The sequence below is a fragment of the Barbatula barbatula genome (genome assembly GCF_947034865.1).
Source record: "Barbatula barbatula genome assembly, chromosome: 20".
NCBI lineage: Eukaryota > Metazoa > Chordata > Actinopteri > Cypriniformes > Nemacheilidae > Barbatula > Barbatula barbatula.
This window is the reverse complement of record NC_136783.1, coordinates 4429130-4453914: the sequence shown is the minus strand read 5'-3', so window position 1 is coordinate 4453914 and position 24785 is coordinate 4429130. Positions and strand designations below refer to the sequence as shown.

The 24785-nt window shown below is 38.4% G+C and overlaps 1 protein-coding gene across 2 annotated transcripts in view; it reads left to right on the top strand.

Moving 5' to 3' along the window:
* The window catches only part of LOC306909440 (band 4.1-like protein 1), a 79557-nt gene that overhangs the window by 36246 nt on the left and 18526 nt on the right, over nucleotides 1–24785 (top strand). The window contains exons 2-13 of one of the 2 annotated variants that reach the window (XM_079483143.1): nucleotides 6658–6758; nucleotides 9212–9373; nucleotides 13431–13535; nucleotides 17008–17050; nucleotides 17393–17468; nucleotides 17733–17951; nucleotides 18498–18585; nucleotides 18994–19146; nucleotides 20616–20713; nucleotides 21236–21411; nucleotides 22810–23003; nucleotides 23714–23746. In XM_079483143.1, the coding sequence (XP_079339269.1) occupies nucleotides 6678–6758; nucleotides 9212–9373; nucleotides 13431–13535; nucleotides 17008–17050; nucleotides 17393–17468; nucleotides 17733–17951; nucleotides 18498–18585; nucleotides 18994–19146; nucleotides 20616–20713; nucleotides 21236–21411; nucleotides 22810–23003; nucleotides 23714–23746 (1428 nt within the window). In that variant the 5' untranslated portion in view covers nucleotides 6658–6677. The remainder of the gene's footprint in view (nucleotides 1–6657; nucleotides 6759–9211; nucleotides 9374–13430; nucleotides 13536–17007; nucleotides 17051–17392; nucleotides 17469–17732; nucleotides 17952–18497; nucleotides 18586–18993; nucleotides 19147–20615; nucleotides 20714–21235; nucleotides 21412–22809; nucleotides 23004–23713; nucleotides 23747–24785) is intronic. The other variant, XM_079483144.1, reaches the window with a different exon arrangement.

Genomic DNA, 24785 nt, shown 5'->3' with positions numbered 1-24785 from the left:
GCTGTGACATTAACACAGAGCTTTCGCTGCAAACGCACAGAGCCTGGGTTTGCACAGTACACGAGACGACAAATGGGACTGGATGATATATACAATGTTCACAACATATTTAGTTTTGAGGATTCTGTCATCATGTACTCACCCTCTTGACATTTCAAACCTTATGACTTTCTTCTGCAGAACACAAAAGAAGATAATTTGAAGAATGTTGGTAACCGAACACCACCGGCCCCCATTCACTTCTATTGTATGGACACTAATGCATGTGAATGGGGGCCAGTTAACAACTTTCTTCAAAATATCATCTCTCGTGTTCTCTGGAAGAAAGAAAGTCACACAGGTTTGGAACGACAAGAAGGTGAGTAAACAATAACATCATTTTCATGTTTGGGTGAACTACCACTTTAAGTTTCATTCATTTTCCTAAATCACTTCAAAGTGTCCATTCCAGTGAACTTGTTCAGAAATGTTAATGAAAGCCTGTGTTTGTCTTTTTCGTGGGTTAAAATGTTTCTATAAAATACACGTGAGGCCCAGATTTAGTTTTTCATATTATAGTAACTTCTCTGTAATATGCGAGCTCTTTGCTTTGAGCATCCACAGCCATGTTGTCATTCTGTTGTTCGAAAGACAATAAAGCACAAGCCTGAGTCTTGAGGCTGAGAAAAACGTCTTCGGGATAAATCTTTCATGAAAAGACGTGCAGGCATGCTCGCAGTGGAGTTTATTCCAGATGGTAGAGATCACAGCACTCTTTGGTGCTTATATTCTGATAGAGGTTTGAATCGATGTCACTTGGGATTGAAATGCATTAATTGCATCTGTAGGGACAACGTTACATACACTCATTAAAGCTTATATGTGTATTTTTAATGTTACCTTATTTCCTCCTATTCAGTTAAACATGTAGTCATCTTTTAGTGAGCCATTCGATGCCAGTAGTGTCAGATGCATTACGCATGTGGATGGTGTTATTATTAATTATAAATCCTTATTATGAGTAAAGTCATTATGAGCATGCCATTCGAGATCATACAACTTCCAGCCTTTTCAAATGTAATCTATAATACTCGAGCATTAAACGAAATGTGCAAAAGCACTTTAAAGATAAAGTCAATTCCTAACCAATGTTTACAGCAAGTCAGCCAGATTAAATTGCTCATTTTTGCATGAATCAGCCAAACAACAAACACATGCCAATTCTGAAATCTGAATATATGCTGTGTATAGAAGCGAGAATTTTCAAATAAATTGGATAAATATTATGCCGTTGTTGTTTTGCGTGACTGAAGACAATGGATCATTCGGTTCATTTCTTGAACAGTTTAATTGCTTGACTCAAATAAAATGTGTTACTGAAGTTCTTCATGTTTTGCTGACATCGTACCAAAGTGAGCTGTTTTATTCTAGCATGTGTTGGACGAGTTCAGAACAATACATGCCTTTGTTTACACTTCACCTAGTTTTTCATATTTATAGGACAATTTTTTTGCATTTAGCAGGTCAAGAAACAGATCCCATTAGTCATGTGTGGTCAATATCTAGTAAATCTAAATTGGCTGTAATAATTTGGCACAATGTCAAAAAATACATTCGGATTTTGTCCCAATGGATGAAATGACCTAAATGCTACATGAAATCCAATCTGAACATCTAAGCATCAATCCGATTTGGACAAATGTCAAATGTTTTTGGCACTTCAGAATTCAGTCTATATTGATTAAAGTTATACCGTATAGATTTTTGCTGGCTGTCTCAACATGTCTGTCATGATTAATGAATGAGTGTTGTTTATTTATGTTTGAGGGGAATCAGGTAGTTGTGTGTCTGTGTCCTCAGGTTAAACAGATAGCAATGCAAACAGTAGTTTGTCTGGTATGAGTTGAGCCCTGAGGGTATAAAGCTCTGAAGATGTCAGGATCAATCAGCTGTGTTGATAAGGAAGATTGTTTTGGGGTGCAGTTTATGTTATGTGTTTATCACGTAATGTTTGGTTCCTGCTGTTGTTTTCGGCGTTAATGAAAAAAACATCTGAATGATGCACATAAACTGCTTACAAACGCCATAACTTACTGTACATTAAACAATTGTAACCGACAGCTCGCTCCATCCCTCCCTTTCGCTTCTTGGCTGAAGAAGATAACGTATTTACGTATTTAACTGTATATGACTCGATATTTTTTATATAAAAGATATTTTGAGAAATGTCTCCGTGTCCACACATTCGAAGTCAATGAGGCCGCAGTGTTTTCGGGCACTGGTGTTCTTCAACTCGACTCTGAATGAAAAGAAAGTGAACATGAACCGGGCAATCGAGACGATGTGAAAACAGCCTAGACGTCTGGCACCAGAGAATCTTTAGGAAAAGTCCCGCTGAGACTCTAAACTCCCTCTGGAGAGATCCGTCAGCGCCGGGCTCCTGCAGATTGTCATGATGTATGGCAGCACAGAGCTCTGCCCGGGTAACACAGCCACTGTCAGTCCGTGCTTCAGTCACAGTGGGTGAACAGCCACTCGCTCTCAGCGGAGGTGACATCTTGAGACCTGCTACTCCTTTCTGCATTCACGCATTCACTCCCCCGGGCCTGTCCCACCCACCTCACATTGAGGAGGTGAAAAGCACATCATCTGCAAAGCAGTTTGCTCTAGTTTAAGTGTGAGACATCAGATAAATAACTCTGTTGACCATTTGCTTGTTTCAGTTATCATTTCATGAGGGTGCACATTTGAGTTTTTGTATAAAAATCAAAGATCTTTCCAAATCCATTTCTTTTTTCATCCTTTTTTGAACGCCACATTCTCTTCAGAACCCGGTGGGATTTAGCACAGTGACTTTTGAGTCCTGTTCATTATTGGTCTAAAATGACTTTGACTGTACTGTATAAACAATACAGCAATTAACCGAAGAACAAAGTCAAATCACTGAATATGTTTTTTTAATGAGCTCTCTAATTTGCCTTTAGATGTCAATAGCTTTAATGGATCACCACCTACTATAAAAAAGGAAACGTAAAAAATGTAATTTCCAGCAGCTGGGGCGCCAGAAAAAAGTCAAATAACATTTATGAATAATACACTGTACATGTACTTTACACCCGACAGTAATTTTCAGTCTATGTATGCAGCTTGGCATTATTTAAAAATACTGTAATTCCGTAAATAAACTTTCTACAGTAAAGGGACTAGAGGTGGTCAACTGGTCAGTGTATCCACATTTTGGGCTTTCCACGTAGATAAAAGAGATCATCTGGTTGGCAGGATAGATCTGCAGATGGATGAAAAGAGAAACGGTCAGCCACTGCTGTGGTAAATGCTACTCTATGGCAGATGGCCGTGCCTCTGGCAAACCGTGTCCCTCAGGGGTGCGAGATGAAAGAGGAGAGAAGATTGGACTGAAGCAGCTCGATAGCCCCTGCTGCCCACAGAGGACATGAGTTTGATGTCTTTGCCCAGGTTCTGAACCAGCCTGTCTAGACGAACCGGTGTGAAGTCTACCTGCTGCCTGAACGCATCTGTAAAGCAATGCAGCACGCGAGAACCATTCAGCGCCTTTTATTTCCGGCTTTTCCTGTCCCTGATGTCGTGTTGCATTTTTCTCTGTCTCTGCGTGCTTTTGTCTGTGTCTTCCTGATCTTTTTCCTTGTGCTTGTTTTTCTCTGCCTCTATCTGCACTTTGCTTTGTCAGACGTTGCTTGAGAGATAAAAAAAATGGTCAAAACTGTTTCCATGGCAACTGACTCTCGGGACCAAGAAGGCCCCTCCTTTTTGCCTCCTTCTTTCTGTTCTTGTGGCATTAAAGGCTGTGTAAGTTCAAAACAGATTGCTAAGGTGTTAAACGATGCCATAGAATAACTTGGAATAAGAGCCGTTAACATCTATGGAGAACTTCTCTTTCTCTGTTGTTTTTTATAGTGGAAAGGGTTCTTGACCATTACAATGCAGGAAATTTTTTTTAACTTTGACTAAATGGTTCTGTGGAAAACCAAAGTTGTTCTTTTATGGCATCACTGTGAATAACCTTTTATTTGTTCTTTTCATATATGTCGCTTATTCAATAGATACAGTGATTCTGTTGGAAACAAAATATTCAGTTCTGGGGCTCCAATGACTACAATAGTTTTTATCTCTACTATGGAAGTCAAACGTACCCCAGAACTGTTGGATATAAACATTCTTTGAAATATATTTTTTTCTGTGTGTTTAGCAGAACAACATAATGTATACAGGTTTGGAATGACTAGGGCACAGGAAATGATAACAGAATTTGCTTTGTTGGATGATTTATCTCTTTTAGGGGGTCTTAACACTTTTCAGCTAAAAAGTTTTCAATAAAAATGGAAAACTTTGTACACCTTCAGAGTTTGCCCTGTAGAAGAACGTGTTTGTGTGCAGGTATGTAGTGTTTCTTTACAAGGTGACATGGCATGCATCATACGGCATTTCTACCAATTTTTGTGAATTTGTGTAAACAGGGATAATTTTTTCAATTGACTGTCAAAAATTCAAAAGAAAACTTTTTTGGTTTTAGCACAACAAGAGAGGATCTACTTTCATGAATCAGTTCAGACGTTTTTTTTCATAATTCTGTTAATAAATCACAGAGAAAATTCAACACACACAAACATATATGTTGATGAACAAGACCATAGATGGAAGTTGAAGTTTGATGTTTGATGTTGTAAGATGGATTTAAAACGTTATGGCTCTACGACCTCCTGTCCTACTGAAGCCTTTGTGTAATGGGCTGTGGTAGAAAGTGAATGGGTCGCTGTCCCATTTCTCGATCCTTGTTCATTTGGTAAATAATCTGAAGCTATTAAAGTGTGTCGGACAGGAGGTTCAGTAACAATCTGCGAAAGACAGGCCTGTAAATTGGCAGCATTGTGTGTTTGTTTGGCTGGACACGCTCGCACGTCTGACTGCTCAAAAATCAGTCAAGTCATGCAATGTACAGTAGGGTCTTGGAGCATATGAAATGTGTTTGCGGCACAGCAAGAGCTAGTATGTTAGCAGAATCTTCATCTTGAGTAAATATTTAACCGATCTGAACTGTAGTTGTGATGTACACCAGCACCACGAGCACATGGCACCTGGCCATCATTTTATTCGGTGACGTTATCAAGGAAAGTCAAATTTCCCATGATCACAAAAAGTCCTCATCTCCTGCCAAGTATAAATATGAATTTGTTGTTTATAATATGTAAGTCCGTATTTTCACAAAGGAATTCTTTGACGCGACTCAGTAATGAAATGCTCTTCACAGAGCTGATGTATATTGCTGTCTAGGAGCCAGAACATTTTATTTCACTTATTTCTGCTCTCCAGTGACTCCTCTCCTCTTCAACTAGTGTCAGTATCACACAGTCACAGTTTTCACTTTGGGCAGTCTGATCCACTTTGCAGTTTATTCTTGGTGGTACCTGCCCACACGCTTACATGATGGGGTATCTTCTTCAATTATCCGTGCTATTTAATTGTTAGCATGTTTGGCAGCCAAATATTTTTGGCCATACATTAGTGGACTGGAGGAGGCTTACTGAAAAATGGCATAGTGGTGCTGGTATTTGCTAGAAAACAAAGAACAATGCATCTGTCACGTCACATCATTCCACGTCCAGTGTGGATAAAATGTTGAATTATATTAGGTTTTGTTGTCTTTTGTTGTGCCACATCGGCGTGTTATGCTTGTAAAATTTTACTTGCCACAGTGTCTAAAAAACAAAACAAATCTGAGATGTTATGCCAATTAAATAGCAAATTCCAGCAATAAGCTTCCAAAGGGTTCATTGTAGCAACCAAAACACTTCTTTTTTATGAACAGAATATGCATGATGGTGAGAGTTTTGCCTAGAGTAATGTGTACAATGGCTACAAAATTCATATATTTATTCATTTCGCAGTTTTGTCAAGGTGAATTACAAATGAGAGAACATTTAGCTTTAGAAGCCAGTGAAACTACAAGTAAAATGTTAAAATTCATTTGGGAGATCCATGTTATAGTGTAGTTTTACATCTACTTTGAATCTCCAAACTGGAATAAAATGCCTTCAGTGCTTTTCGGTACATATTTTTATGCCTTGTCTATTCTATTAAAACGTTGTGTGCAAAGCGTATTTATGTTGAGGCGAGTTTCCCATGGATCGCTGGTTTGGGGCACATTGAGTTGAAATGATTTGTTTTGAGGGGGCACTGAGAGGGATGTGATTGGATTAGGCAACAACGTTCAATGAAACTGACAATGAACTGTCCCGTCTAGAAGACAGGCTGAATGAAAGATATCCGTGGAGGCCTCCAGGCAAAGCTGACCTTTATTTAGTAGATATAACTGGAGGAGATTTCTCTATGTCAGCCACTTCATTGCTTCAAGAGTGTGTTTGCAATGTGGTGTATGACGGAAGTCTTCTAAAAACAAAAGCATTGCATTTATTTAATCCCATTATGGAAAATGATTGGAGGAAAGCTCATATAGGACCAGAACAGCACTATAAGGCTTTACTCTAGTTTGAATGATCTCCTTATATCTTTCATTCTGAACTTAAAATCGATCTCCTGTTAAAAGCACTCTACTGTACTTGAGTTTTTGCTTTGTTTGGATTTACCAAAGAATATCATGATGAAACTGTTTAATTGACCATTTTCTTTTCTCTTTTTCTCCAGTAAATTGAAGAGAGGTTATTATGAGGACAGAGACAGGCCCTGAGTCGGGGGCCACAGTCAACATGCAAAAATCAGCTTCAGATGGAAAAATGGCCAAACAGGTATTTTTGTTTTAAATGGAAACTTTTCATTGTATTGCATTTGAGAGTCAAGATCTGTTCGTTAATTTCAACTTGAATGTTATTTTCTAGGAAGTAACTTAATTACAACTCTTCTTTGAATATGCACTGACGATCCATGCCTACGTTCGTGACTGTGAATAATAGTCAGTAAGGAACAGACATGGGGCCCTATTTTAACAATCTGAGTGCATGGTCTAAAGCTCAAGGCACTAGTGCACTTAGGCCGGGTCCGAATCCACTTTTGCAAGCTCAAAATAATACAAATGTAAACTGGATCCCCTGAAGGGACTGCAGTGCATAAAGCAAAGTTGAAATAGTTTGAATTCTTCTTATGCATAGGATATAATTTCATATATGATATGTCTATATGGATGGTTTAAGATAAATGGATGATATAGATAAATCCACCTATTCAGAATCTTAGCTCAGATAAATTGCTATTCATTTCTTTTACCAACCCATACCACCATCCCGTTGGGAGTAGACCAGAGATAGTTCTTCATATTTTTTATAGCAGCCTGGCAATGCTGGTTTTGACTGCTGTAAGAGAATGAATAAAGAGGGAGCAACTTGTATCAATGTATAAATTATATGAATTTCAGCAACCATCTTCCTACGGCGTTGTTGCAAATGCTGCGCCGTCCATGTCACTCCTGTGGGGTCTTCCTACATGCCGCTGATTGTCACGAATTTCAAGGAGGCTCATAAGGTCCCCTTCCTTGACGCTCCGATTTATGCCACAGACCTCCTCTCTCTGGATGTCTACTAGGCCCCCTGCCCCCTCCTCCAGGGTAGGCTGGTGTTAGTCATTCCTCTTGTAGCACAGCGGGATTATAATGGTTCCCCATAGCGTCCTGCTGCACAGTATGAGTGAAGTACCGATTGGGAACATACTCCGTTACTAACGTAACCTCAGTTCTCTGAGATACGGTAACTAGTACTGCGTTCCTAGTGTTTACAAGGTGCATCTGGTCGTCGCTTCAGTCGAAGTAACCTGAGGACCCTAGGGCGATGTGCCTACTTCAAAACAAAACTATGGCCGTGCATTAGTCACTGCATTATTAAAAATTAACTGAGTATGCTTTCTTCACAAATCTCACCCGCAATGTAACTACCAAGTAAAAAAGCGGTGTGCTTTTGATTAACCTGATACACAAACAAACATGACAAAAAGCACACTTCACACAAACAAGCGATCCTGTCTCACGCTGTCTCAAAATGTTATCGCACATGTGTTATACATTTATTTCTTGACCTATTTGTAGACAGTTTTTTATTCATATTTAATCGAAACACGTTTTTCAGTTTTTCATAACTTCAGTTTTACATTTCATGGAATGTTAACACATTTACCCACTATAGTAACAGAATAAGAGCTGGACATAATTTCACGGTTTGTTTTTGGATTCTCTGGGCTGCTTGACCTTAGACTTGACCTTGTCAGAAGCAGAAGCATCCCGTCACTACTAGCATAGAGCCGTCTGCAGGTGTGGTGCTAAACAGCAGAGAAAGCTCTCATTTAATGGGCATTAGATCTGTTGTAATGCACAATATAAAACATAATAGTTTTAACATATGTGGGTGCCTGGATTTGTTCCTCAGACATTTGTCAATAATTTTTTACATCAATGTTTGATGTGAAGTTTACATCTTTTAAACAGAGATGTAAAGTGCCCACTGGAACACTATTTAAAAGGATATTTAGCAAATGAGTGCTGTGTGTGGCCACATTTAAGAAAAAAAAAGCTACTTTAACTTAGTCGGTCTGACCTAGAATTTATATTTTGACATTAATATCAATCAAACACACAAATCACTCAATGTGATGTACATATGACATCGTTTTGACATTTAAACCATGACACTGATTTGACATAAACTAAATTTCAAACATATTGGCTGCATATACATTAAACAAATGTTAGTGTGGGTTTGAACTTCATATTTTCACCTAATTAACACTGGAAGAAATAGTTGTCCTAACTGACCTTAAAATTATGTTTAACAGCATTTGTTGACTAACATTTGATGTAATATTGATATCAATTGATATTAAGATGCCCGCTGAGTCGTCTGCATGTGAACCTGAGGCTTGCTAACATGCCAACATGCAGTAAACCAATCAGAGTCTAATCTCCCATTCCAGCTGTGATCGCAAATGCATTTGCTATTTAAACAACAGACGTAACAATTAAAACGGCGTTGGGGTAAAACTTGCAAAAAACACTTGCGTCGCGCCTGGAGCCTCATCGCCAAGAGTATGCTAGGATCCATTATGCGGTGACATAATGACACTCAGACTTTTGTGATTGACTATTCCAGCTAGAGTAATTTAGTGAAGACTAAACCAAACACGAGGTGTTTATTTTTAAAGTTCTAATTGTATGTAAATGATGAATGATGTAATGAGACATCATCCAACCTTATTGCAGGAAAATAAGGCTCATGATGATCACAAAGACACAGAAGACACATCAGAAAGGACAACGCCTGGCAAGAGCCCCAGATCTCCTCAGAAAGGCTCCAAACGCTCAAAGACTGCCCCCTTCAAAGTCACGCTTATGGACAGCTCGGATTATGAAGATAATATTGAGGTAAGACCACAATTGAGCACATAATCTTGTACTTTTGTCTTTTTGTTAATACTTTTCAAGTTATATGGTAGCATAAGTTATACAGTCAACGTAATATAAGTGTAGCCAACATTTAAGGTTCAAGTTTTTGGGTTTGACTACTCATCTATGAAACCTAGCATGGATTTACTGGTTTTCTTGCAGTATGTGACAATTTTACACAGTAAAAGACAATAAGAGATGGCTTTGTTGATCTGTAAGGTCCAGTTTGTAGTTTTTGGCGATCTATTGAAATGCAAAATATTTTATATAACTATCTGGGGTGACCCCGAATAGACGAAGATTCTATGCTTTGATAGGAGGAGCCATATTCGACTACCAATCCCACGGACGAATCTTCGCAGAGGTGTTATGCAATGGGGATCTGATCATGCCATTTTGCTTATATGGGCAGTGGCGTAGTAGACGGACACGCACTGCTCTGTTAAAAATATTATTTATGATGTAAAGAAATGCGGCATTTTTAAGGTTGGGTACCGAAATCCCCGGCGCATATGAGGTGTGACTATGACCCAGCGCAGGATCACATCTCTCCGCGTCTTCTGTGCTGTGAGACCAGTAAAGAGAAGCTGAACGCACCCACTGACGACTCGCAAATGAATGTGTATACCGTTTCCAAACAGCTGACACTGAATTTTTTATTTGAATATGAATGTGAAAAACACTTTCTATAAATGCACATGGTTCGTTACGTAGACTCAACTTTTCCGGTGCATGATACAAAACAATTTGCAACCTCACCACTAGATGCCGCTAAATGTCATACACTGGACCTTTAATGTACTTTAATAGGCTGATATATCTGTCTATAACTATATGTTTGTTAATTAGACACTTTAAGTTTTTTTCAGAAGTTGTAGCAATGGTTTCCCAGAAAGAATGTTGGTTATATTATAAAAAAGATATCAGTTTTATACATATTTTCATATAATAAAAAAAATAATTAATTATATCGCACATTGTTGTATATCACATTATTAGCTATAGAAGTAGACTAATAAAACAGTCAGCACGTTCAAGTGTTCAGCTGAACTATGTCTAACTCTGTCAGGATTTAGTCAAGAACCCACGTAATTGCAATGTGGTTTTAGCTCTTCAAAGCCTGTGTGTGCTCACCATCCACTGAATGCTTGCGAGATAAAGGGAACGGAAGTACAGCGGCTATTTTGCAAGGCTGAATATACAGTAGGAGCAGCTATTATAGCTGCAGTGCATGGAGCTTTCATCCCATCTCAATGCCTACACTTTTGCACTCTTTTAGATACCACAGCATGAGTGCTTTGAGCCGGCCGCCGCCGGGGAAAATATTCCTCTCTATTGCCACTGAGTGAAAAAGCACGATAAATGTAATGAGATTACAACAAACCCAAGATGGCTTCGGCCTGGTCAGCTCTCCCAGATACCAAACAGAGATTCTCGCAAGGTCACGGTGGCTTGTTTTCCTCCTGTCCAGAAACTGGCGAAAGAAATTTGAAAATCTATTTTTACTGCACATTGCCAGCTTTGCTCAGTCAAGGGGAAAATAGAACAGCGTGATGGGTTATTGTGAAAGTGTGTGTGTGTGTGTGTGTGTGTGGGAGTGTTTGTGTGGGTCTTTTAACCCATTCATTGCTAATTACTTCACTGCCCTTATGCCAGCAATGAAAATATGGTTGTTAAACAGACATGAAGAGAAAATCCTTTATTTCTACATCTTTCATGTGTGTTAATGGATTATACCTGACCGGATCATATTATATGGATCACACCCGCTTCAGTTTTATTTCTATTTGGATTCAATTTGCTTCATTGACTTGTTCTCGTGGCTTATCTAATCACTGTAGCAAACCAACCGTATGATTCAGGCGGTATGTCTTGCATTATATCGCTGACATCAGTCCCATCCGTTTTATAGGGCTTGACCTCGTTTTGCTCTTAATAACAGGGATAGATGTAAACCACGGCCCTGTCAGCTCGGTGAGTAATAACAGCTTTTTGAAAGGAGAGGTGGTGCTTTTCTGTCAGCTTTTGCGTGAGATGTGAGAAACAATGCAGCGGATAATTATCTCTTTCTTGAAATGGGATGTGAATGGGAGGAAAATATATTTTCACCTTTTTTTATTTTGCCTGTGATGTTGGAATTAACAACAGGAGTAAACGCAGTATAGTAGTAGAAGTCGATGGGACGTTTCTGATGCTTGCACGAATGGGTTAACCATAACAGATGAGTTCGGAAACGATGTGTTAGGCTGTTTGATTTCTAAATATTGTATGGCACTTTGAAGTTTCAGATGTTGAAGCTGCTAACCTTTAAGCAATGTGCTTGTATTCGGTGAATAAGCAGAAGGGTCAACCTTGTCTATAGTGGTACACGAATCATATGCATTTGAGCAAACCACTCGTCTCTTAATGAGGCAAAAAGATGATAACTTCTCCAAACAATGCCCCCAAATAACAAAGATTCAGGCGGGAGCACCCTCCATCTGTTGCTGTGGCAACAGCTGCCTTGCCGTTGCCAGGGAAACGGGTTGCCTGGAGGCAGCGGTAACATCAGCAGCAGCTGTGGCTGTTAGGCACACGATGTGCGAGTTGAAGTGACAGTCCGTACTCCGTGGTCGCACTCTCCCCAGGGGAGCGTCACGAGTGCAACTAAAAACAGCTCAGATTGAAGATGATGTCACTGTAAAGATGCTCTGTGAGCTCCTGTCATTATATGAAGAAGGCTTTATTTATTTCTATGTGATGTAAGGACTCTTTTGTGTTCTTTTCTGTGCTTTTTTCAGTTTAAGGGTTTTTCTTAGAAAACCTGTTAATGGGAATGATTCCCCAGAGTTTTATAATTTGATTTTCAAGTATGAGAGATGTACTTAGTCATAGAATCTTTATAGAAATCTCTCAAAAGATGTCTGCAGTTCAGTACATTTCTCTGGTGGTGTTCTGCATACACTCTTAAAAATAAAGGTGTTTAAAAGGTTCTTCACAGCGATGATATTGAAGAATCATTTTTGGTTCCACAAAGAACCCTTCAGTCAAAGGTTCTTTGAAGAATCATCTCTTTCTTTCTTTTTATAATCTAAAGAACCTTTTTTCGCCACAAAGAACCTTTTGTGACACAGAAAGGTTCTTCAGATGTTAAAGGTTCTTTATGGAACCAAAAGGTTCGTCTATGGCATGGAAGAACCTTTGGAAGCACCTTTTTTTAAGAGTGTAGTAAATTCTCCATTGGGCTACTTTCGCATACTGGACCAATTTTTACTGTAAAAAGTCTTTAATTTCTTTAATTCCAGTATAATGTTCCTGCATTAATATGGAACAAAAACAATGAAATCACACGTAGCGGGAGTATACGGTGCAGAATGAGTGAGGAGTCTTGCGTTTAAAGACAGCTGGAGTACAGCAGATTACAACAGATCTTATTAACTTCGCATGGCGTCATAAACGGCCCCTCGTGGATGTCCTTCTGTATGTACACGATTGAACAACTCAAAAATCACAGACAGTCTCCCTCAGACAGTTTAAATGCATTGCTGTGGACTGTAGACCATTGATAGACGTCAATGAGATGGAACGACCAAGCAATATGGACACCTAAAGCCGTTTTTGTCGCGTCTTCTCAATGATTTACACCGTCTGGTCAGGAGAGTAATTTATTTTGGGGCTTTTCTCTGTAAAAAAAGATCTGCATATCATGAGATAAATTGGATTCATATTTTTAACATCTCTAGAATATGACACACACATGGACATCTTCCCCAGCAATATATTCCTGGAATGCATACTTTACTTCTGCCCAATACTTCTGCCCAATTTAAATTGCATATTTGACAGTCAAATGTGGACAGAAAAACATGCCATATCGTTTTTTACATTTGCATTTATTAATTTAGCAGACGCATTTATTCAAAGCGACTTCAGGGAGCAATAAGCCATATGTCATACAAAGAGCAAGTTTAGTGTAAAACCAGGTTATAGTTTGTAAAGCTAGATGATTGTTCTATACGTTTTTGTGTTCATGATCTGTTTTGCTTGTGTTTTGCAGAAACAGTGTAAAGGGCAGCATCTCCTGGACATGGTGTGTGAACATCTAAACCTGCTGGAGAAGGACTACTTCGGCTTGACCTTCAGTGATTCTGACAGCCAGAAGGTCAGAGGGTCATTCTGATGATTTCTATCAAAACTTCGCAGACTCAGTCCAATACTACAAGCCAAAGAAGAGAACATTCTCAAAGGAGCTCTTAGTAGTTTTCATATTCTCTTAGACATTAATACGAGAATATTAAAAGTCCTGCTTTTCAGATGTTTGTTCCGAGAAAAGACCCCAGTAATATTTCATCTTCTGGAGGACATCTCAGCCATGTCTTACATTGTGATTTGACAAAACACCACAGTCAGGAGAGCGAGCGAGTCGATATGAACTCAAACATTTTTCATCAAAAGCCCAATTAAAGGAGCTATGTTATCCCCATTACAATGATAGATTTATGCTCTTACTGTGAGCCATCAATCGACTCATTCGTTCCCATTTTAATTGCATAAGGCATCTTAGGAGAAATATCTAAATGACACACAGAACCTAAAAGAAACATAACAAACACACTACTCAAAAAAAGTCTCATGAGTGATGAAAGAGCGACCTCTGAATAATGTCAATTTCCTCAAGGATATTTAAAAAAATCTAAAGTCATTTACACCATCTACAGGACAAGCCAGATTTTTTATCTTTATGTCCACAATAATAATCTTTTACATTGTAGTCCATCTATTTCTAATATTTGTCATGTTTGTGTGCTGGTGCGCGTCCCTCTGTGTGTAATAAGCAGAATGTACGAGCGCTTTGTACTCGCCTATAGGTGCATGTTACTAACGCGCTCTTTAAATAACCAAAAACATATTGCACCATTGACTTTTGCATAAACTTAGCCGCTAAGTTAAATAAATATATAAATAAATGAATACATTTATAAATTATAAAAAAATACATTTTATTTATAATGGTACAGGGTACAAACAGGCCCTCCTGCCAGTCACCGAAATATTGCATAAATTCTTCAGTTCCCAATGCTTTTGTTCCCATGTTGGATGTGAGACCCGCGGGAGGCAGGGTAATTGTTGTGGAGAGAGAGGCAATTTTAGTAATTATGCCATTGGCTGGGACTTGTCTTTCTGAACGGCTTCCTATTGTGCTGTCAGGTACTGTAGCCGGGTGTGAATTTACTGACGTGAGCTAATGGTGCAGTCTTTCTGGTGTCGGAGATATTCCAGTATGGATTGGATAAGATACTTTTCACAGAAAATATATGTGATTATTTATTGATTTTTCTCGGTGCTTCTTTACTATCTCTATACAATGTCTGTTTCAGTATCGGCTGTACTTAAAGTTAGAGATTTGGACAAAAATGTTTAAACTTTGATGCAACGTCCCGCACATTTTGTGCCGTCGATATGAATGATATCTCAAATTACGTGGCTGGTTGAGGAGTGATGTGCGGTTTCTTTTCAAAGCAAACTGACACGTTTGACAAAATGGACTACTTTCTCATATTCTTCTCCATAGTGTTCTGCAATGTATTCATAGTGTGTGAAACAATTCACTTACATACTCCATTTGAACTGGTTTGTAGAAAACCAGACTATGTTCCATTGATTTGATCAAATGTTTATTTAACATTCATGCGATTGCCTTTCCAAAGTCCAAAGTTACGTACAGTGCCTTCGATGTATACATTTTGTTAGTATGTGTTAATTCCATACTACGGGAACAACTTCACTCTCATACTGATTTGGGATTGGACTTTTTATATTTATAACTTCCGGTCTTTTCACCATAGAGACCCATATTTTGTGTTGATTCTCATGCACAGCCAATAGGTTGTGTGCAGTCATGTGGTGTTTGACGCGCTCGGCGAGGTTTGAGGGCAGAAAGGGATTTTCCTCCATAGGAATTCACTATCACAAACTCAAAGTACAATGTAATTCATTGTAATCTTGTTTTTTTCACTTTAGAACTGTAGTTTTAGGGAAATATTGTCAAAATTGCATGTGATTATACATGTATCATAAATTGACTAGTGTCGCATGCCTCCCAAATGATCTTAAAATCTATCGCCATCTGTCAGGTTTTACGTTTTAGGATTTATATTTTGTTTTATATATGATATATGATTTGTTTTTGTGTTTAGCATCATCCCCGCTGTCTTCCTATCTTCCTCACAAACACCAGACATGTGTACTGATGTTGAACTGAGCTTTAACGATTGAAATGCAATTTCCCAGTCCTCATAGGAAATGTCATTTTCATGCCATTTGGGAAAAACATCGACTCTTTTATGTCTGTGTGATGTACGGATAGCGTAACAGAAGCAGACACTTCTTTTCTCTCTGAATTGCTCGAGAGGTGGCGAGTTAATAATGAAGTGCTCTTTACTTTGGTCAGACACCATGAAGATTGCGAGAGATAATTGATACTCATTGTTCATTAAATTGCTGGGCATGTTGATGAGCCAACACATCTCATATTTGCACTGGGTTTGGAAACACACTTCAGCTCAATGTACCTTTTACCCTGCACTCAATTAACTCACGTTAACTACCCGTCAAACACTTGACCATTGACTTCCAGTAGTTCCTTAAAGAGACAGGTCACCCAAAAATGGGAACTTATTTAATTTTCCTCAGTATGCATTTTAAGCCTTTCGCTTTGGAACTATGATCGTCTACATTAAGCGAGAAAAAGCTTCTGTCTCTCCCATGTCTGTGCCCTTGGTATGAAAGCGCTTTATGCAGCTGTAAGCTGGAAATGAAGTTTATGCAGATGTATTGCAGATTGCATTGATCTCCTCTGATCCTCCATCATGCCCTAAATTCAGAGCGTCTCATTTAGATTTAAAGCCACGATGGGAAAAGCAGATGCTGAGATTTGCATTCATCACCTGCTGCGACTCTCGGCAGGAAAGAGCCTCACCTTGCCGTATCTCAATTCAAACATACGGAGAGACATGGAAACTGCACATTTTCCAAATCACTATAAAACATTTATAGTATAACAGACCATTTCACTAACCAATTAAAAGGATTCAAAAGTGCTTGTCAACTTTGACAACATAGTATATTAAAAAATATCGTGTTTTTCCATTTCCTGGCATGCTGTGAATTTGGACATCCAAGGTTTCGGAATGACAGCGGCGACAATATTCAGGTTTTTAGTGACCAAGAAAGTATATTTGGATCTCTTAACTGCCCCAATAGCATAAAAGATGAAAAAATGATGTGTATTTTTACACACACTGTACATTTTAAAAAGATCTTTACTGCCAAATGTTTGCACATACAAGGAATTCGTTTTTTACACAGAATCAACAACAGCAGTACACAGAGACGATAACCAAAAATATATATAAAATGAAAATATTAACAATATTATTTATTATTAATACAAATATTATAAAACCTTTTTTATATCATTTTCAACACATTGGCGCACTAGCAACCCTACAAACTTAAGCTTCAATGGGGTAAATGAATAAATTTGGCTTCTCATGTATTGCTATAAAAATATATAAGACAGCAGCAGTGAAATGTGAATTTCATTGAATTTATTTTCCCACTGTGTTTTGCAGAACTGGTTGGACCCATCCAAGGAAATCAAGAAACAGATCAGAAGTGAGTGGATCGGTCCTATGAATGATCAGATGTTTCACATACAAACGCACATGAATCGTCTCCATTGCAGCCGTGTCCTGTTCAATACTGCTCACCTCAATATAAGGCCAACCACATCGATCCATTCATTTAACTTAAATGCTGTTTCCCGTGTGAGAGACTTTCAACGGTAACTCAGGCCTGTTAAAGTGGCACGCTCAGTTTGACCTTTGCTTTTATGGGCTGCACGCAGAGGCCACTCAAGTGCTTCTCCCCGGAGAAATATTTCAATGTCTACAAGTTTTCCTCCTGCAAGCTTAAGTAGGTCATGTGGCTGGTTCTCATTTGTGTTTTTGTTTACAGCTTGTCCTTGGCATTTTACCTTTGCTGTCAAGTTTTATCCACCCGACCCCTCTCAGCTCATGGAAGACATTACCAGGTGACCAAAGATCATTTCACAGATAATGTTCTTCATAATAGTTTTATAAATCTAGTATAATAAATCTAGATAGCAAAGTGACGGATATAATGTACTAGACAGATTCTGAAACAATGTAAAATAATGCTTTAAATGAAAAAAGTATGTTTAGTTTCGAAATATATTCGGAAATATATGGAGACCAGTGTATCCTCACCAATGTGTTCAAAATGCTAGTTCAGAAGTATATGAAAAGCATACGAAAGTCTTCAATCTCTGTTTCAGGTACTATCTGTGTCTGCAACTGCGCAACGACATTCTCTCCGGCCGCTTGCCCTGTTCTTTCGTCACACATGCTTTGCTGGGATCCTACACCGTCCAGGCGGAGCTGGGAGATTACGATCAGGAAGACCATGGCTCAGAATACATCGGGGATTTACGTTTCGCTCCAAATCAAACCCGTGAGCTGGAGGAGAGGGTGATGGAGCTACACAGAACTTACAGGTGTGAGAAAACTCTTAATCTTAATATTACTGCTAACATTTGTTATATATATCATGAACTTTTTAAAAATAACTTATTTCCACGAGTGTTTCATGAAATATTTTGCTGCAGTGTCTCATAAACGTTGCGTAATATATTCTGAATACGATTTTTCCACCCAGGCATTTTCATTAGAACTTCTTTTAAACTGTTGACGATCTTTTCTTGGCTTGTTAGGAACTGTCATAAAACATCTGTTAACAAACACCATCTTACTATTCAGCATCTGTCATTGATGTTTGTCTGAAAGTTATGTGGATATATTGACTCCTGTTCAGTCACTCAGTTAATGTTGTAGATAAATCACACAGTCGGATAAGTGGTATTAGGCAAAGCTCCTAAAGCGAATGCCAATGTGTCGTCTTTATTCCGTGAACGTTGTAAAGTAGTACCAAGGCAGAACTTACAATAGTTCTCATTTCCATTTCGCAACTGTTCGTGAGTGGAAGATTCATTTGAAAGTGATTGACATGGAAAATCATCTTTGCTGTTGTGATTTTGGCTCAGGGGAATGACGCCGGCAGAGGCAGAAATGAACTTTCTGGAGAATGCAAAGAAACTCTCCATGTATGGGGTCGATCTGCATCACGCTAAGGTACATTAAAAAGCACCTATATTCAAAGGATTCATTCACTTAAAACCAATACACTTACACATTGTTTACACAATGAGAAATGATGAAGAAAGTTTTCACTGTCCTTTCATTGAATGTTAAAGAGTTTCACGGAAGAACGAAACTTACACAGAATTGCAATGACATGAAGACCATTCTTAACGATGAAGTTTGCGCTTTTATGTTTGCATGTTCGTCCAGTACGTTCCTTGATGTTTCCAAGGCAATGTGTTGGAGTTGGCTTCAGGCCACTGTCCTTTAGTGATATTGGTGTTATTTTGCTGACTCTGTTTTTTAAACAACCTCCCTCTGTATTATATATAGTGACAGTGAGTTATTACTGTCCTGTACCTTTAACATCATTTGGTGTTTTTTCTTTTGCTGTGGCAGGATTCAGAAGGGATTGATATCATGCTGGGAGTGTGCGCCAACGGTCTATTGATTTACCGTGACAGGCTGAGGATCAACCGCTTTGCCTGGCCGAAGATCCTCAAGATCTCATACAAAAGGAGCAATTTCTACATCAAGATCCGCCCTGGAGAGGTAAACATATTGCTTTTAGGTAATCTTTGTGCTGAGCCATGGATATTCCACCAAAGCTGGACAGGATTACTGTACAGGAGTGTCAGGGAAGCTACTGTACTTTACAGTTTGCCATGTGACGTGCTGCTCATAATTGAAAGTATCTATTGCATTTATGTATTTGAAAGAGGCTTTTAACTAAAGTGACTTTCAGTGCATTCAAGATTAATATTTGTATCAGTATATGTGCCCTCTGGAGTTTAAACCCACAACGTTGCAGTGCTAATATATTACTGTCCCAACTGAGTAGTAATCAAAATCCATAAGTCAAAAACCGTTAGCCAATAGTCTAAATTTCTTTTATCATTTATACATCTCTGTTTTTAAAAGGTGCCAGCTTTTGGTAGGATTTATTATAATTTTCCAAAACTTCTTCCCCCCCTTGATATTTTCTTCGACATACAACATATCATACAATGTATAACTGTGAAAACATGGAAAGCTGGAAAAAATTGACAATACTGGGAAAGATCGTCAATGTCGGGCAGAAACCTCCAAATCTCCTAAACTACTTTTCAAGAAATGAATCCCAGCGTTCAATCTGACAGTAACAGTACCCCCTCAGTTTGTGTTTACTGTTCGGTTGTTTCTACATTACGAAAAATATACATACTTTACAACATAATCGGTGTCAGTCTGATTTGTGTCATTTACGTTGTCATGCAGGGAGACCTTGTGACAAATAGCTTCAGGCACCTAGTATACCTGTCTGCATGCATTTGTCCTCAAATCAGAAGCTTTTGGTATTAAAGCATTTTTAAATGGTCTGTAAATCTACTAATATGCTGTTGTTACATCAATTATTATTGGCTCGTTGATTTCCATTGAGTGGAGGTTGAGTAATGTTGACTTGACTTGCATACCAATAGAAGTCCCTTGAATCAGAATTCCTGCATTCTGTGTTCTGATTGGTGAAATTGTCCCTGTCTGCCATCCTGTCATTAAACTCAAGCCCTTTCGGGTCCACAGGGCGTCTGGCTCAGTAGTCATCTATCGACACAGTGATTCAGTTGAGAGAAACGTATAAAGAGCTCCTTGAACCGCTGCAGCTGCGGCCAGTGCCCAGAATAGGAGCGAAATGGCCCAATATAGAGCGCTCAAATGCCACGGCCGTGTTTATCTCCCGTGTCTGAAAAATGGCCGTTTTACTTTCCCCAGAGAGTCTCAGGGCAGGACTCTCTCTCGAGGTCATTAGACTGGAGATTGAAGACAAAGATTAAGTGTAATTAGAGCCTGCGTCGAGCTCAGAGGCAAAGCTGTTACGCTAGAGAAGGTATTCCTGGATGAGAGCAGTGGGTAATGGCACAGTTATGGCCAGAGAAGGGATGTTCAGTTCCTCGGCGACTGCATTTATCATGGACCTTTTCGCATTTGCCTAGCAGAAGTGACATTTATATCTGATCTCTCCTTTCCTTTGTTTTATCTAACAGTATGAGCAGTTCGAGAGCACCATAGGCTTCAAGCTTCCCAACCACAGGGCTGCCAAGAGACTATGGAAGGTCTGCATCGAACACCACACCTTTTTCAGGTGATCCTGCTCATTTCTAACAGATGTCAAGTTGTGTTATTTTAACTTCACCTTTCCGTTCTTTCATCTTCCCAATACCCAACAGTCATGCTGGCCACTAAGTGCTTAAGAAATGTCTGGTCAGATTAACCTCGCTTGTCAGATCAAAAGCCTATAATGGCATGTCCTCCCTCGCTCCAGGTGTGGAGTGTCTTAGAGAGTGTTTAGACTTGTGTACCTGCTCTTATTTAATGGTTCATTAAATTCATTGAAATTAATTTGGTTAATTTTTGGTGTGCTGGCAGTGATTTGGTGTGCTGGCAGTCAAAAAGACTTGGCGTAGGTCGTTTTGACTACTAAGCCACTATTGCATCCACCTTAGAAACTACAAAGAATTCCTTAGCAACCACCCAGAATGTCCTAGCACTATAACAAATGTGTTGTCCGTGTTGTTTTCAAATGCATTTTTTTCTTTGAACACACTATATGATCTTCAATAAATACTTCTAACATCTAATATTTTTCTGCATTGATCTGTTGTAGGCTAGTATCTCCAGAGCCGCCACCAAAGGGATTTCTGGTGATGGGTTCAAAGTTCAGATACAGTGGGAGGACTCAGACCCAGACACGGCAGGCCAGCGCTCTGATCGACCGACCCGCTCCACACTTCGAACGATCCACTAGCAGGAGATACCTTCTGTCTCGCAGTCTAGATGGAGGTTGGAGCGCTTTCATTGTTCTCTTCCTTGGATTTTCCTCTGGCAGGATTGTTTATGTTGTGACAAAGCTCAATTTTTGTAGCGTTTTATCTTTTTGCTGCTTGCAGACAGGTCTGTTTTCTGTGTTTTTCTTTCAGTTCACAGCGGGTTTTTGTTGTTGTCCAGCAGGCATTAAAGTGTGTAAAACTGGAGTGGTCAAATTGAGAAGCACCCCTGAAGTGAAATTCAAAAAGAGACTCATTAAACATTAAAGCTCAAGATCTAGCCAACCAAACTCCCTTTGTCATCAATCATTTGGAACTTAATATTGAGTTTGGTGGGATTCTTGTGAACTTCAAATTTCAAAACACAGCAAAAAGGCTGTGCGTGTTAGATTATAAAAAATGTATTATCTATATTCATCTTTTATATTATTTATGTTATAAGAGTGTCCCATATTGAAACACAAAATACATTTTTAGTAAACAAATAAGCTTATATTGTTTAGAAATCTACAAATTTGCTTTAAAAACATCAACAACAGAAATAAATACATTTGACATATTATTCATATATTTTAAGCATAAACCCAGGGGAAAATAAGTATACTTGCTAAGCTGTCTTATATTAACGATTATATAATAATTATATATAATATTATTTTATGGATGATAGGCAATATGATGTAATCATGAGAAATAAAAGACATTTAGTGTAAAAAATTGAATATCGACTGTTTTAGGATATAGTTTATATGAATGTGTTTTTTAGGATATTTTTTGAAAAAGTGGTCTGCAAATAGTCAAGGGTTCATCAACATAATTTTCTATAAATGATATAATGTTGTTGTATTATTTTAACACTTACTTACTTTAAACTTGTAATTATTGGGTTTATTAGAACAAATGAAAGAATTAGAACTTTTCAATGTTTTTTAGAAGAATATAAATATTGCTGAACCCAAAAACATCTTTCTTAAAGCACATTTGTGGTATTAACATGATTCAAGTTTAGTGTTTTTTGTTTATTACTGTGAAATGGGTCTAAAGTAATTGAAATAAAAAATACTACAATATCATATAAAAATGTAAATTGCATGTGGTAGACATACAGTATGATTAATAACTGTTATTATGAGGGGGTCTTTGGACAGTTCACTACCCCGTGAAGCGTCTCTGGCCAATAGTAAAAAGTAAAATGTGCAAGTGCATTGTGCTTCTCAAGTTAAAATGTACTTATTGTGTTGGCTCGATTTGTTATTTATATATGTTATTTACATATACTGAATATGAAAAGGATGTAATCATTTGCAAGGACTGGAGATTTCTGTTATGGCCCATTGTCATGTAAGCAATGACTAGCTAGCAGGTTTGTTTTTATGGACACTTTAACACTTTACTACTGTATTGTGTTTAACAGAGTTTTCCAGACCTGTGTCCACATTGGGTGAGATTCACGATGGTCTGTCCCAGAAGAGTGAGAGCGAGCAGCCGCAGTTTCTGTCTGCAGATGAAGCTGATCCTGATCTCAGTCTGGACCAAGACCATGACCAAGACCAAGATCTTGACCAGAGCAAGAGTGAGGACATGGTCTCGACCCCTACCAGGAAAAAGGTAATATCGTCCTCCATTAGATGAAGCACAGATGTATCAGCTTTGATTTACCCCACATGTAATGCATTTAACCACATTACATTTTTACATTTCAATTTCTAATTAGATTAGCATTTATTAAGCCAAAGAAATTGTACTTGAGTGAACTAAACTTTCTAGAATATTATTCTAATTCCAGTGCAAATGTTTGGAGCATGTTTTATAATGACAGTATTTCATTTGCATTACTAAGATATTATAATTTAAAATATATATATATATATGTATATATATATATAATTCATGGTATAAAAGTCTAATTTGTTTTGTTCTATCAGCCTTCAGGTTGTAAAATGTTCAGATTTTTAAATATCTTTCAGTTTTTCAATGTTTAACTTTATTTACATTGAAACACATGAAAGACACTGATTATTTACAACCGCCCTAGAAAACTCCAGCTCAGAGTTTAATGCAAATCTCTTTGGGCTGTTAGTTTGTATTTCATAAACCTGACACACTCTTCTATGCCTGTCCATACTAATGACTCTCTGAATTAGTCAAAGCTATCCCAATCCTGCTTTCAACTGACTTCAGCGCTAGCTAGAACATATTCTGAATCTATGTCACATCTGCCTCTAACACTCTCTTTAATAATGACTAAACCTCTTTGAGATGCGATTCATGAAACCGCTTTCTGATCTATCTCTCCCTTAACCCTTGCCTGGCTAAAGGAGGATGCAAGTCTGGCTCTTGAGAAAGAGGAGGTATTTTAAGCATTAGTGTCTGTGATCTTTCTTGTGCTTTTCCCGTTTGATGCAAACAGGTGTACTTTGAGAAATCCGGTTGAAATGAAGTTGACAGTCATATTGTGTCATAGTTGACACTTTGAAGTAGTTGGGATTTGAATCTGCTAGGATGCTTTTTTATTCACTCACAGCCTTATTAAAAAAATGCCTGTTTGCATAAAACTACAGAAGTTGACAGTCTCCTTTCCCTAATCCACACACATCGTCTGATATGCTCCCTCAAGATTGATCAAACTTTGTATTACATCTCTCCTTTTAACCCTTTGGATGATGTATTGATATACAAACGGCTGTGTTTGAGATGTGTTAGATTTAGGGATGCGCATGCAGTACTTGACAGAAAAATCGGCAGATTTCGTTTGGACGTTTTTACTTTTGGTCAATGCCCAATTGCGGCAGATGGACGTATTTCGACGTTGCATTGTTATGCCGCTTTCTCAGCATCAAACGGTGCAGTGCATTTAAATGCATAGTGTCAAGATACTTTTAAACATTTATTCCATTCTGTTTCATTCAATAGCTGCACTTGCCCCATTTCTGAACATGAGAACACATCTTGTGTTTATTCCCTCTTATGCTGCTGTTACACCATTTGTGTTTAGTGGCTAGAATTGTATATATTTTGTGTGTAAAGAGTCGGGATGAACTGTATACAGTGTTCATTTACGGTAGCTCTTTCAACCAGGGCTGTCTCCCCCCCAAAAAAATCTTTAGTCCACACCAATAACATTACTTACCAATTTCAATATTAAAGGTGAGAAAGAACCCCACCGTTATGTTTAATTTATTTTGGATATCAATCGTGACCTGTGCTTATCCCTATAGCAGCTGATATCTTCCCAAATTCTTGACCCTTCCTGGTCCAGTGTGATCCTGAACTGTTGCTTTCTGTGCGGTTTCTGTTTGCTCTTGTGCTCCCTGCCTGTGACTAATGCCAACCTCCATCCTGTTCATCCCTTCATCCCCGCTGCTTTCCTCTGCCTGTTCTCTACGCCTG